Source organism: Odontesthes bonariensis, chromosome 12, assembly GCF_027942865.1.
Source record: "Odontesthes bonariensis isolate fOdoBon6 chromosome 12, fOdoBon6.hap1, whole genome shotgun sequence".
Lineage (NCBI taxonomy): Eukaryota > Metazoa > Chordata > Actinopteri > Atheriniformes > Atherinopsidae > Odontesthes > Odontesthes bonariensis.
The window spans coordinates 38,258,554-38,273,398 of NC_134517.1; the positions used below are offsets into that span (position 1 = coordinate 38,258,554).

The 14,845-nt window shown below is 49.8% G+C and overlaps 1 protein-coding gene across 1 annotated transcript; it reads right to left on the reverse strand.

Annotated features, from left to right (window-relative positions):
* Positions 1-5,242: 5,242 nt before the first annotated feature.
* Positions 5,243-6,175, reverse strand: LOC142396063 (olfactory receptor 11A1-like). Its single transcript, XM_075478604.1, has one exon. It carries the CDS (start codon positions 6,173-6,175, stop codon positions 5,243-5,245), a length of 933 nt encoding a protein of 310 aa, XP_075334719.1.
* Positions 6,176-14,845: the final 8,670 nt, after the last annotated feature.

Here is a 14,845-nt window from a genome sequence, read left to right on the forward strand (position 1 = left end):
AGATGGATCAGAATCAGCAGAATGGATCAGAACCAGCAGACTGGATCAGAACCAGCAGATGGATCAGAATCAGCAGAATGGATCAGAACCAGCAGACTGGATCAGAACCAGCAGATGGATCAGAATCAGCAGAATGGATCAGAACCAGCAGATGGATCAGAACCAGCAGACTGGATCAGAACCAGCAGATGGATCAGAATCAGCAGACTGGATCAGAACCAGCAGAATGGATCAGAACCAGCAGACTGGATCAGAATCAGCAGACTGGATCAGAACCAGCAGAATGGATCAGAACCAGCAGATGGATCAGAACCAGCAGACTGGATCAGAACCAGCAGAATGGATCAGAACCAGCAGATGGATCAGAATCAGCAGACTGGATCAGAATCAGCAGAATGGATCAGAACCAGCAGATGGATCAGAACCAGCAGACTGGATCAGAACCAGCAGACTGGATCAGAACCAGCAGATGGATCAGAATCAGCAGACTGGATCAGAATCAGCAGAATGGATCAGAACCAGCAGACTGGATCAGAACCAGCAGGGGGGTGTACAGAAGCTGCACCGGGCTGAGGATTCTGTTCATTTATGTGTCCATTGTTTTTTTTTAAACTATTGTGCCCACATTCTGTATCTGTGTTGAAGCATTATAACCTTTCTTTCCTTTATGTACTTCATCCTGCCGAACACTTTCACTACCCGGCAGTTACTGTTCCTTCTTCCAACCTGTGTCCAGACTTTTCTATCTTCTCATTTAAATTTACCTGCAAATTAACTACATACACTGGAAAAAATGCTCCTCCAAAAATAAGTAAAAAAACAACAAATAAAAGACGTTTTTGCTTGAAATAAGCAAAAAATCTGCCAATGGAACTAGTGAAAATCGGCTTGTCCAGATTTCTTGAAATAAGATGTGATATTTAGGACTTTTGAGATAAAAGTGATCTTGAAATTAGCTTAAAAACCTCTTCAAATGTAAAAAAAAAGCTTGTTTCATATGATATGTGACTCAAAACAATTTGTTTTCAAGACATTTTCATTTAACAAGATATTCCAGATGTATTGTATTAAAACAAGTCCCTATATCTGGCTGAAATGGTGCTTGTTAGGCAGTTGTGTCTGATATTAAGTGTAATGAGATATTTGGACTAGAAATGAGACAAATATACTTGGTAAGATTTAGATTTTTTCCAGTGTACAACCTGCAGCCATGTAAGGGTTCCTCCTGTCCCCGGGGTTTTATTCAACAACACCTGACCTCAATGGTGGAACAAAGTCCAACCAATTTTTCCAGTAATTCTTAAATTTGCCAGATTCTAATCTGATGGAAAACCTTTCCATCATATAAATATTGTGCATTACGTCAACACAATCTTCCCTTTTAGGCTCCTCTGCCTGCATCCATTTCCTAGTGATGGCTTTTTTGCCAGCCACCGCCATGATCCCAAACATACATTTATCAGCTGATCTTGACAACCTTTCCGTCTCTCTTCCCATGTAAAGAGCATCAAATGTGAACGGCATGCTCGTCCCCAAAACTATATCCATCCCGTTCTTTACCTCCTGCCAGTATCGTCCGATATTAGGGATGGGAACTGATCAGATTCTTACGATTCCAATTCCATTTTCGATTCTGCTTAACGATTCGGTTCTTTGTCGGTTCCCTTATCAATTCTCATTTGGAGAAAAAGGACAACAAACCGGTCGATTAGCATCAACTTTGTTTAGTTTAGAAGTAACACGAGTCATGACCTCACAAACCCAACAACGGTGAGGTCCACATTGGTCTATCCTGGCCTGGGTAATTTAACTCTTCCTGCTCTGGTGAAAGGAGAAGCTGGAGGTAGAGGTGAACTGGGGGTAGTACCACCAGCCTCTGGCTCTGAGCCAGTCAGGCTCTGTCTCTCATGATTTCATCTAAATGTAATGCCTGAGAAGGCATTCATTTAACCTTAACCGTTACTAACAGCAGCTTTTACAATCAGGCAAATGGTGCTAACATGATAGGCAGTGTTTGTTAGTTAGTTAGCTGCAGTGTTAGCCGAGGACATGCTAACGTTGCTAACGTTGCTAACGTTGCTGGGTTCAGATTCACCAACGTTAGTCCGGAGCGGATCGAAAACGCGACATTCATTCATAGTTATTGCATGTTGGTAGTATTTCCTCCCTTTGGTGAAATATTCACTTTGCAAGTTGCCCTGTTGTCGTCTTTTTTAGGGATGTGGAACCAAACTTTCCAGCGTTTGTACCGCTTGGGCGCCATGTTTACTGCTGGCTGCTGGCTGCGCTGGACTCGCCACGCAGCGCTGCGTGGTGACGTCACTCGCGCCCACTGGAATCGATAAGGGAATCGTTTGCAACACTGGGAACCGGTTCTCAACAAGAACCGGTTTTCGATTCCCATCCCTGTCCGATATGTGAGCGGTCCCAGAACACATGGAAGTGAGCAGCTCTTTCTTCTCCACATCCCCTCCAACATCTTGTTTCTTGGTATTTTCTTTGTGTTTGTGTAATAAAATATCTTACAGTATTCTTCCAGCCAAACTCTCTCCATGTGAGGGAACAAGTTATTTTCCACTGTTGCCTACATATTTCCTCCCATTTCTCCTCTGAAAGCCTCCAACTAGCCTCTTTCCCCCATTTCCCTTTTATATACGCGCTGTTATTACCCTTCAAATTTTCCAATCTTGTGTATAATTTAGATATTCATTTTTTCCCACGTTTGATTCCTTTGCTGAAATAAACATCTTGATTATCCCCGATTCCAACTCATCTATTTTTATCTTTTTTTTTTACTTCCTCTGTATAATTCCTCAGTTGCAAGTATCTGAAAAAAATCCTTATTATTCAGTCCATAATTGCTCTTTATATCCTCAAAACTTCGTATAGTATTTTTCTTTACTAACTCCCAAAATATCTTCGGACCCTTTTCCCAGTTACTAAAATATTTGTCCGTTACATTAGGCTTAAAATCTGGATCAAATGCAATCCACCTTAGCATTCTACTCTGCTCTGTCAACCCATATTTTATTAAAATCTCATTCCATATGTCCAGGGACAGGCCCATCCATGGCTCCAACTCCTCCTCAAAGTGCATTCTCAGTTTTTTATCATTTATTATGGCTTGTAATGGTTTATGTGTCCATTGTTCAGGCCCAAACGTCCTGAAACAGAACCTCTGATTCACACAGAATCACATGTAACAACACGAGCAAGTAGGAGAAAATGCTGCCGTTTGTGACGCCTGAAGGAGATTTTATTGGACTTTTCTCTTCATTTTACACACAAACACATGGCAGCTGACTGTTAGAGGCTTCAGAGAGCCACAGATCCTGTTTCCAGAAGAGATAAACCTGCTTCAGAGCTCACCGTGACATCTGGGTTTCCTCTAAAGAACATACAGTAGCGTTAACTCCCTGTGTCCACTGGGGGGCGACATTTCCCGTGTTCTCACTCTGACGTCAGAGACCCGACAAACTGTTGTTTCCTGTGAACAACTCATTATTCTATGAAAACAAATATTCAGCAACATGTTTGATGATCAGGTTTTTCATCACTTCAGCCATAATTCTCCTCAGTTCTGACTCATCGTCTGTTCATGGAAACATTTCTTATTGTGGAGTAATCTGAGCTGAATGAAGGTTTTTCATCATCATCATCTTTACTAAACAGGTCAGGGGCCCAGAGAGCTGCTCCACAGCTCTAAGTCAGAGGATAACAATGTAACTGAAGCTATTATTGATCTGGGTGATTTCAAACTGATCACCTCAATCAATCAGGAAACAGCTGCTAACAGAAACTTTGCTCCTCACAAGATTCAAATAAAGAGAATTTAATGTTTCTTAATCACCACAGCGTCTATAAAAGCCCAGAGAGATAAATGTTCAGGATCCTCTGCACATTCTGCTGATGTTCAACGCTTTCATCACCGAACAGAACAGAACAGAACAGAACAGAACAGAACAGAACAGAACCGAACCGAACAGAACCGAACCGAACAGAACAGAACAGAACCGAACCGAACAGAACAGAACAGAACAGAACAGAACAGAACAGAACAGAACAGAACCGAACAGAACCGAACCGAACCGAACCGAACAGAACAGAACAGAACAGAACAGAACCGAACAGAACAGAACAGAACAGAACAGAACCGAACCGAACCGAACAGAACAGAACAGAACAGAACCGAACCGAACCGAACCGAACCGAACCGAACAGAACAGAACAGAACAGAACAAAACCGAACAGAACAGAACAGAACAGAACAGAACCGAACAGAACCGAACCGAACCGAACAGAACAGAACAGAACAGAACAGAACCGAACCGAACAGAACCGAACAGAACAGAACAGAACCGAACCGAACAGAACAGAACAGAACAGAACAGAACAAAACCGAACAGAACAGAACAGAACAGAACAGAACCGAACAGAACCGAACCGAACCGAACAGAACAGAACCGAACCGAACCGAACAGAACAGAACAGAACCGAACAGAACCGAACAGAACAGAACAGAACCGAACCGAACCGAACAGAACCGAACCGAACCGAACCGAACAGAACCGAACCGAACCGAACCGAACAGAACCGAACAGAACAGAACCGAACAGAACCGAACAGAACAGAACAGAACCGAACCGAACCGAACAGAACCGAACCGAACAGAACCGAACAGAACAGAACAGAACCAAACCGAACCGAACAGAACCGAACCGGGAGGACTGATATCTGAGTTCAGGTGTTTCTGGGGATGTAATGAAGCTGAACCTGACAGAGCCGGCCGGGGCCCGGAAGCTAAAAGGCTGAGGTCAGCTGTTCTACATTTCTTTACAACAAAAAAAACAAAAAAACAAAAAATCATAAAAAAATTCCACACTGTTAACAAAATTGACGGTCATGATTTATGCTAGTGTGACCATATTTTCATTACCGAATTGAATTATTATTATTATTATTATTATTATTATTATGCTTGAAGTTGTAGTAGTTTTCCACCGATTTTTTTCAGGTATTGTTTTCTGCCCCCCCACACATGCCATTCTGGTCACACATCTGGGCCCGGGTCAGAGAGCCCGAGGCCCGGGTCAGACCGTCCTGAGGCCCGGGTCAGAGAGCCCGGGGCCCGGGTCAGACCGTCCTGAGGCCCGGGTCAGAGAGCCCGAGGCCCGGGTCAGACCGTCCTGAGGCCCGGGTCAGACCGTCCTGAGGCCCGGGTCAGACCGTCCTGAGGCCCGGGTCAGAGCCTCCTCTGGCAGCCCAGCAGCCGCCTCAGCTGGCCGGACACGGCGCTCAGCTTCAGGCCGTACACCAGCGGGTTGAACACGGTGGGAAACAGGACGACCAGCAGGGAGGCGAGGACGGAGGCGGCCGCCGGGCTGTCGGCCTGCAGCCGCCGCTGCAGCAGCTCCACCAGGACGCTCGCGCTGTAGTTGATGAAGACCAACAGGTGCGGCAGGCACGTGCTCAGCGCCTTGGTGCTGAAGGTGCGCGAGCGCCGCAGGCACACGCGCAGGATGCTGCCGTAGGAGAAGAGCACGAAGGCGATGGGCAGCAGGATGATGGCCGTGTTGGCCAGCAGCGCGTACGCTTCGCTCAGCAGCGCCGCGCGGCCGCCGCAGCTCAGCCACGTGAAGCTGTAGATGTCGCAGTACAGCCTGCTGAGCCGCGCGCGGCAGAGCGGCAGGCGCGCGGCCAACAGCGCCGCGACGCCGATGAGAGCGGCGGGCAGCAGCCAGCAGAACAGGAGCAGCGCGGCCACCGCACGCGGCGACACCAAAGCGGCGTAGCGCAGCGGGCGGCAGATGGACACGTAGCGGTCCAAGGCCATGGCCGCGAGCAGCATGAAGGCGGACGCGCCCAGCGTGTACACCACCCAGGCCTGGCACACGCACGCGGACACGCTCACCTGCACGGAGCCGCCCCCCCACCGCAGCTCCCACAGCAGCCGCGGGTACACGGCGGTGCTGCCCACCAGGGAGTTGAACAGCAGCGCGGCCACGAGCACGAACATGGGCCGGTGGAGGCTGCGCTGCGAGCAGATCACCAGCAGCACGAGCCCGTCGCTGCACACAATGAACACATACAGCAGGAGGAAGAGGAGGAAGAGGAGCAGCCGGTGCTCAGACAGCTGCTGCAGCCCGTCCAGCGTCAGGGACGTTACGTTCATCATGGCCGGGGGTCCTGGGAGGGGCAGAGAGGGGCAGAGAGGGGCAGAGGGGGGCAGAGAGGGGCAGAGGGGGGCAGAGAGGGGCAGAGGGGGGCAGAGAGGGGCAGAGAGGGGCAGAGAGAGGGGCAGAGAGGGGGCAGAGAGAGGGGCAGAGGGGGGCAGAGAGGGGCAGAGAGGGGCAGAGAGGGGCAGAGGGGGGCAGAGAGGGGCAGAGAGGGGCAGAGGGGGGCAGAGAGGGGCAGAGAGGGGCAGAGGGGGGCAGAGAGGGGCAGAGAGGGGCAGAGGGGGGCAGAGAGGGGCAGAGAGGGGCAGAGGGGGGCAGAGGGGGGCAGAGAGGGGCAGAGAGGGGCAGAGGGGGGCAGAGAGGGGCAGAGAGGGGCAGAGGGGGTAGAGGGGGGCAGAGGGGGTCACAGGTTTGTGATCAGAACAACAAGGACCACCTGCTGACATCAGAGATCATCTGAACCCGGAGACTCAAACTGTGAAGCAGCAACATATAAAACCTGAACATCTGGAGCATTTTAACCACATTTATCATCATCATCATCATCATCATCATCATCATCATCAACATCATCATCATCATCATCAACATCAGAACCTTCATCAGGGCAAACAGCTGGAACATCACAGACAGAAACAGCTGGAACATCACAGACAGAAACAGCTGGAACATCACAGACAGAAACAGCTGGAACATCACAGACAGAAACAGCTGGAACATCACAGACAGAAACAGCTGGAACATCACAGACAGAAACAGCTGGAACATCACAGACTCTGAAACAGCATCATGTAGATTTGTATATAGCGAATGTTTATTCACTATTTTTATTTTATTTTATATTTATTTTATTCTATTTGCTTGTTTTTACTTTAATTGCTTTCATATATTTTACTGTACGCTGCTGCAACAAAACAATTCCCCAAATTGGGATGAATAAAGTATTTATCCATCTATCTATCTATCTATCTGGATCATTTTAACTTTAATTTTATTTATCATCATATCAGAACCTCAGAACAGCTGGAACATCACAGACAGAAACAGCAAAAACAGTAAATCCTGAACATCTGAATCCTTTTAACCACATTTATCATCATCACATCAGAACCTTCATCAGGGCGAACAGCTGAAACATCACAGACAGAAACAGCAGCAACATCTGGACTGATCAGACAGTCTGAGCTGCCTTTATGAGCCGCTCCTCTCAGCGGAGCTCATTAGTGACCCAGCACCCTCATCTTCATCATCTTCATCAGCTCTGTTTGTTCCTCTCCATGTTCGGAATAAGCAACAGTTTTCCCTTCATCATCAGCTCCAGTTTACTCATTTAATCCCTTTGGAAGATGACATTTGAATGGATATATTTTAGGATAATAATTCTACATAAAACAGTCCAAACTGGTGAAATGACATTAATTAAACAAAGAAACATTAATTAAACAAAGAAACATTAATTAAACACAAAGTGTCAGTGTTGGGTTATATGAACAACACATGAAGCTGATCTACAAACACCTCAAATTAAAGAAGAATTAATGTTTAAAGAATTTATAAAAAACTGAAAAGCAGTGTGCACACACACGAATTTTGAATTTTGAGTCTGGGTGAACACCTCGGAGTCTTTGTTGGGTTCTTTGAGCCCTTCCACAGCAGCGTTTGTGGGGCCCGCTGGCATCCTGCTGGGGGGGCTGCGACTGTAAGCGAGGGCTGTTGGCATATGGGGGAGACCAGCTTGTAAAAATGTTTAAATGTCAAAGCAACATCCAAGCAAATACCACAATGAAGACCAAAGAGCTCTATATGCAGAGAACATTCTGAAGTACCGATGAGGCTTGAGTTATACAAATTATATTGTAAGAAATGTGGGTCTTTACCTTTAAGTAAGGTTAAAGGGGACAGAGAATCAAAATCGTCTTTTTCATGTTTTTGGTGTTAGTTCTGAGTCTCCCCGCTGTGGGGAGGACACACCAAGTGCCAGCAAGTGTCAGAACCTCTGTTTCAAGTACTCCCCTTTTTTAAATATCCCCCAGAAAAAGTGCCAATCTGTTTTTGTGAAAAAGTGACGTCACACACCCAAATCCACAGCCACCCCGTTTCAGACACGCCCCTTCGGCCAGAAACAGAAACAGGAACAGGTGAGCCTTCCAAGGCTGTGAAAGCGGACTACGATCGTTACATATTCTTCCCCCGGAAAGCAATGTTCGCGATCAATGGCTTTTATTTATTTTTAACAGCATCCCCAGTGCATACAACCGCCGACTTTTCCTTTGCGCTGCGGATTTCACAGAGTACAGTTTCACAAAGCTTGCTCAGTACAGGCTCAGTTCTGACAGGGACAGACAGACTGCAGCCAGCTGTGCGCTCCGCTGAGAAGCTGATCGGCTGCAGCCTCCCATCTATCCCTGACCTGCAGCCTCCCATCTATCCCTGACCTGCAGCCTCCCATCTATCCCTGACCCGCAGCCTCCCATCTATCCATGACCTGCAGCCTCCCATCTATCCCTGACCCGCAGCCTCCCATCTATCCCTGACCCGCAGCCTCCCATCTATCCATGACCCGCAGCCTCCCATCTATCCATGACCCGCAGCCTCCCATCTATCCATGACCCGCAGCCTCCCATCTATCCATGACCTGCAGCCTCCCATCTATCCATGACCCGCAGCCTCCCATCTATCCATGACCTGCAGCCTCCCATCTATCCATGACCTGCAGCCTCCCATCTATCCATGACCTGCAGCCTCCCATCTATCCATGACCTGCAGCCTCCCATCTATCCATGACCTGCAGCCTCCCATCTATCCATGACCCGCAGCCTCCCATCTATCCATGACCTGCAGCCTCCGATCTATCCATGACCTGCAGCCTCCCATCTATCCATGACCCGCAGCCTCCCATCTATCCATGACCCGCAGCCTCCCATCTATCCATGACCTGCAGCCTCCCATCTATCCATGACCTGCAGCCTCCCATCTATCCATGACCTGCAGCCTCCCATCTATCCATGACCTGCAGCCTCCCATCTATCCATGACCTGCAGCCTCCCATCTATCCATGACCTGCAGCCTCCCATCTATCCATGACCTGCAGCCTCCCATCTATCCATGACCTGCAGCCTCCCATCTATCCATGACCTGCAGCCTCCCATCTATCCATGACCTGCAGCCTCCCATCTATCCATTAACCTGCAGCCTCCCATCTATCCATGACCTGCAGCCTCCCATCTATCCATGACCCGCAGCCTCCCATCTATCCATGACCTGCAGCCTCCCATCTATCCATGACCTGCAGCCTCCCATCTATCCATTAACCTGCAGCCTCCCATCTATCCATGACCTGCAGCCTCCCATCTATCCATGACCCGCAGCCTCCCATCTATCCATGACCCGCAGCCTCCCATCTATCCATTAACCTGCAGCCTCCCATCTATCCATTAACCTGCAGCCTCCCATCTATCCACGACCTGCAGCCTCCCATCTATCCATGACCTGCAGCCTCCCATCTATCCATGACCTGCAGCCTCCCATCTATCCATGACCTGCAGCCTCCCATCTATCCATGACCTGCAGCCTCCCATCTATCCATGACCCGCAGCCTCCCATCTATCCATGACCTGCAGCCTCCCATCTATCCATGACCCGCAGCCTCCCATCTATCCATGACCTGCAGCCTCCCATCTATCCATGACCCGCAGCCTCCCATCTATCCATGACCTGCAGCCTCCCATCTATCCATGACCTGCAGCCTCCCATCTAACCCTGACCTGCAGCCTCCCATCTATCCATGACCTGCAGCCTCCCATCTATCCATGACCCGCAGCCTCCCATCTATCCATGACCTGCAGCCTCCCATCTATCCATGACCCGCAGCCTCCCATCTATCCATGACCTGCAGCCTCCCATCTATCCATGACCTGCAGCCTCCCATCTAACCCTGACCTGCAGCCTCCCATCTATCCATGACCTGCAGCCTCCCATCTATCCATGACCCGCAGCCTCCCATCTATCCATGACCCGCAGCCTCCCATCTATCCATGACCCGCAGCCTCCCATCTATCCATGACCCGCAGCCTCCCATCTATCCATGACCTGCAGCCTCCCATCTATCCATGACCTGCAGCCTCCCATCTAACCCTGACCTGCAGCCTCCCATCTATCCATGACCCGCAGCCTCCCATCTATCCATGACCCGCAGCCTCCCATCTATCCATGACCCGCAGCCTCCCATCTATCCATGACCCGCAGCCTCCCATCTATCCATGACCCGCAGCCTCCCATCTATCCATTAACCTGCAGCCTCCCATCTATCCATGACCCGCAGCCTCCCATCTATCCATTAACCTGCAGCCTCCCATCTATCCATGACCCGCAGCCTCCCATCTATCCATTAACCTGCAGCCTCCCATCTATCCATTAACCTGCAGCCTCCCATCTATCCATGACCCGCAGCCTCCCATCTATCCATGACCTGCAGCCTCCCATCTATCCATGACCTGCAGCCTCCCATCTATCCATGACCCGCAGCCTCCCATCTATCCATGACCCGCAGCCTCCCATCTATCCATGACCTGCAGCCTCCCATCTATCCATGACCTGCAGCCTCCCATCTATCCATGACCTGCAGCCTCCCATCTATCCATGACCTGCAGCCTCCCATCTATCCATTAACCTGCAGCCTCCCATCTATCCATGACCTGCAGCCTCCCATCTATCCATGACCCGCAGCCTCCCATCTATCCATGACCCGCAGCCTCCCATCTATCCATTAACCTGCAGCCTCCCATCTATCCATTAACCTGCAGCCTCCCATCTATCCATGACCCGCAGCCTCCCATCTATCCATGACCCGCAGCCTCCCATCTATCCACGACCTGCAGCCTCCCATCTATCCATGACCTGCAGCCTCCCATCTATCCATGACCTGCAGCCTCCCATCTATCCATGACCTGCAGCCTCCCATCTATCCATGACCTGCAGCCTCCCATCTATCCATGACCCGCAGCCTCCCATCTATCCATGACCTGCAGCCTCCCATCTATCCATGACCTGCAGCCTCCCATCTATCCATGACCCGCAGCCTCCCATCTATCCATGACCCGCAGCCTCCCATCTATCCATGACCTGCAGCCTCCCATCTATCCATGACCTGCAGCCTCCCATCTATCCATTAACCTGCAGCCTCCCATCTATCCATGACCTGCAGCCTCCCATCTATCCATGACCTGCAGCCTCCCATCTATCATTAACCTGCAGCCTCCCATCTATCCATGACCCGCAGCCTCCCATCTATCCATTAACCTGCAGCCTCCCATCTATCCATTAACCTGCAGCCTCCCATCTATCCATTAACCTGCAGCCTCCCATCTATCCATGACCCGCAGCCTCCCATCTATCCATGACCCGCAGCCTCCCATCTATCCATTAACCTGCAGCCTCCCATCTATCCATGACCCGCAGCCTCCCATCTATCCATGACCCGCAGCCTCCCATCTATCCATTAACCTGCAGCCTCCCATCTATCCATGACCCGCAGCCTCCCATCTATCCATGACCCGCAGCCTCCCATCTATCCATGACCTGCAGCCTCCCATCTATCCATGACCCGCAGCCTCCCATCTATCCATGACCTGCAGCCTCCCATCTATCCATGACCCGCAGCCTCCCATCTATCCATGACCTGCAGCCTCCCATCTATCCATGACCTGCAGCCTCCCATCTAACCCTGACCTGCAGCCTCCCATCTATCCATGACCTGCAGCCTCCCATCTATCCATGACCCGCAGCCTCCCATCTATCCATGACCCGCAGCCTCCCATCTATCCATGACCCGCAGCCTCCCATCTATCCATGACCCGCAGCCTCCCATCTATCCATGACCTGCAGCCTCCCATCTATCCATTAACCTGCAGCCTCCCATCTATCCATTAACCTGCAGCCTCCCATCTATCCATGACCTGCAGCCTCCCATCTATCCATGACCTGCAGCCTCCCATCTATCCATGACCTGCAGCCTCCCATCTATCCATGACCTGCAGCCTCCCATCTATCCATTAACCTGCAGCCTCCCATCTATCCATGACCTGCAGCCTCCCATCTATCCATTAACCTGCAGCCTCCCATCTATCCATGACCTGCAGCCTCCCATCTATCCATGACCCGCAGCCTCCCATCTATCCATGACCTGCAGCCTCCCATCTATCCATGACCTGCAGCCTCCCATCTATCCATGACCTGCAGCCTCCCATCTATCCATGACCTGCAGCCTCCCATCTATCCATGACCTGCAGCCTCCCATCTATCCATGACCTGCAGCCTCCCATCTATCCATGACCTGCAGCCTCCCATCTATCCATGACCCGCAGCCTCCCATCTATCCATGACCTGCAGCCTCCCATCTATCCATGACCCGCAGCCTCCCATCTATCCATGACCCGCAGCCTCCCATCTATCCATGACCCGCAGCCTCCCATCTATCCATGACCTGCAGCCTCCCATCTATCCATGACCTGCAGCCTCCCATCTATCCATGACCTGCAGCCTCCCATCTATCCATGACCTGCAGCCTCCCATCTATCCATTAACCTGCAGCCTCCCATCTATCCATTAACCTGCAGCCTCCCATCTATCCATGACCTGCAGCCTCCCATCTATCCATGACCTGCAGCCTCCCATCTATCCATGACCTGCAGCCTCCCATCTATCCATGACCTGCAGCCTCCCATCTATCCATGACCTGCAGCCTCCCATCTATCCATGACCTGCAGCCTCCCATCTATCCATGACCCGCAGCCTCCCATCTATCCATGACCTGCAGCCTCCCATCTATCCATGACCTGCAGCCTCCAGGACTATGGGGCGAGCAGGTCGGATCACAGCTGACCCTTCTCTATGTGCACCACTCCCCTCGGGCAGGAGGCTTCGGTCCATTCGGACCAGAACCTCCCGTCACAAAAACAGTTTTTCCCCCTTGCAGTTGGACTTATGAACACTTCATAATCACCTCATAACCTGCCCCAGTCACTTTACCATCATTAAAACTGCACTAATGAAGCTGCACTGTTGTTGCTCTGTATATTGGATACTGTGTATTGTTGTACACACCTTGTACATTTTATATTCATATATTTTTATTCATTATTTTTTATTATTATATCCTATGTTACTGGCGGCCTGTCCAGGGTGTACCCCGCCTCTCGCCCATTGACTGCTGGGATAGGCTCCAGCCCGCCCGCGACCCGATCGATGGATTCAGCGGTATAGATAATGGATGGATGGATGGATATCCTATGTTACATGTTTGCACCTTACGCTGCAGCAAATTCCTAGTTAGTGAACACAGTTCACTAACAATGGCAATAAAACGGATTCAGATTCTGAACAAAATCAACCCCAGCAATCAGTACAGCCTGTAAGTATCACATTTTATTTTGTTTTAAATGTGTGTTGTGCCATATTCCTGTTGTAAGAATTGCACGTTAGCTCTGGCTTGTTCATCTAAAGGGAATGAGCTTTCTTTTCAGTCAGTGTATTACTCTATAGCTCTGTTTTCAGTGAGAGCAAGGGCAGCCAATCAAGCAACGGCAACCGAATAGCCCCAACACCTACCTGCATTTCATAATGAGGTTGCCAGATAAGCTCTGAAACGACGCCAATAAGGGCAAACGACGCATTCTAAACCCAGCATAGTAACAGCTGTTTCAGAGAGCCTTTTAGGGAGGTTCTGAGCCATTACAGACCCAACCAATTTTTTTGGGGCTACACATCACATCACAGAACAAGGATTAATGCCCCATTCAACCTTTCTCTATCACCTTTAAGGAAGTCAGAACCTTAGAACAAACACAAAGACAAGGGCAATGTACAAAAGAAGGACAATCTTTATTAGTTAGAAGCTCATAAACACATGGGGGGGCTCCAATCTAATGGAGAGAGATGCCGATCGGGAACGCAGGCTTCCTTGGTCGCAACACAAGACAGGCTAACCAGGCTAACCTTTAGCACAGCACACAGAATGAAAACCCACTACAAATCAGGCTAGCTTCACTAGCTTTAAAGCAATACTATGTAACATTTCTACCTTAAAATAACAGCTTGAAAAAAATTGTGCGGCTAGAATGAGTTTTAATATTACGATTGGCCTGTCTCCTATGCCCTTCGGGGGTCTGAGTTGGAAAAACTGCGCTATGTAACTTTGCTGGAGCGGCCCGGGAGCTGAGCGGAAGTACTTCGACTTGCTTTCTGGCACACCTACCGCAAAAACAAATAGAGCCCTCTCAGCTCCCAGGTACATTTGATCACTCTGACCTTCTCGGTCGACATAGCTTGCACCTTCTGACTACTCGCCGGTTCGTCAACAAACATGAAAAGTGAAAGTGAAAGGGTGTTGTGTTTACGACAGTGTAACCGTACATTACCTCCAAGCCTGTAGGGGGAGCTCCAGAGTGGGCTTTTTGAGAAGTTACATTGTATCGCTTTAAGGCACGCTTTGAACACACCACAAAACACGTGGCTAACCTACAGCATATGGCGCCCGTCAGTGATGTGCGGGCTGACCCGAAGCCAGCGGGCGCCTGCGGGCGCCTGCGGGCATCCGCAGTTGCGGGTCATAGAAAAATATTTTTAATGATATTATATGTTATATATTGCAGGTATATATGTTATAGTATATG

Coding starts and splice junctions, on each gene's coding strand:
- LOC142396063 (XM_075478604.1), bottom strand. CDS start 6,175: ATGATGAACGTAACGTCCCTGACGCTGGACGGGCTGCAGCAGCTGTCT.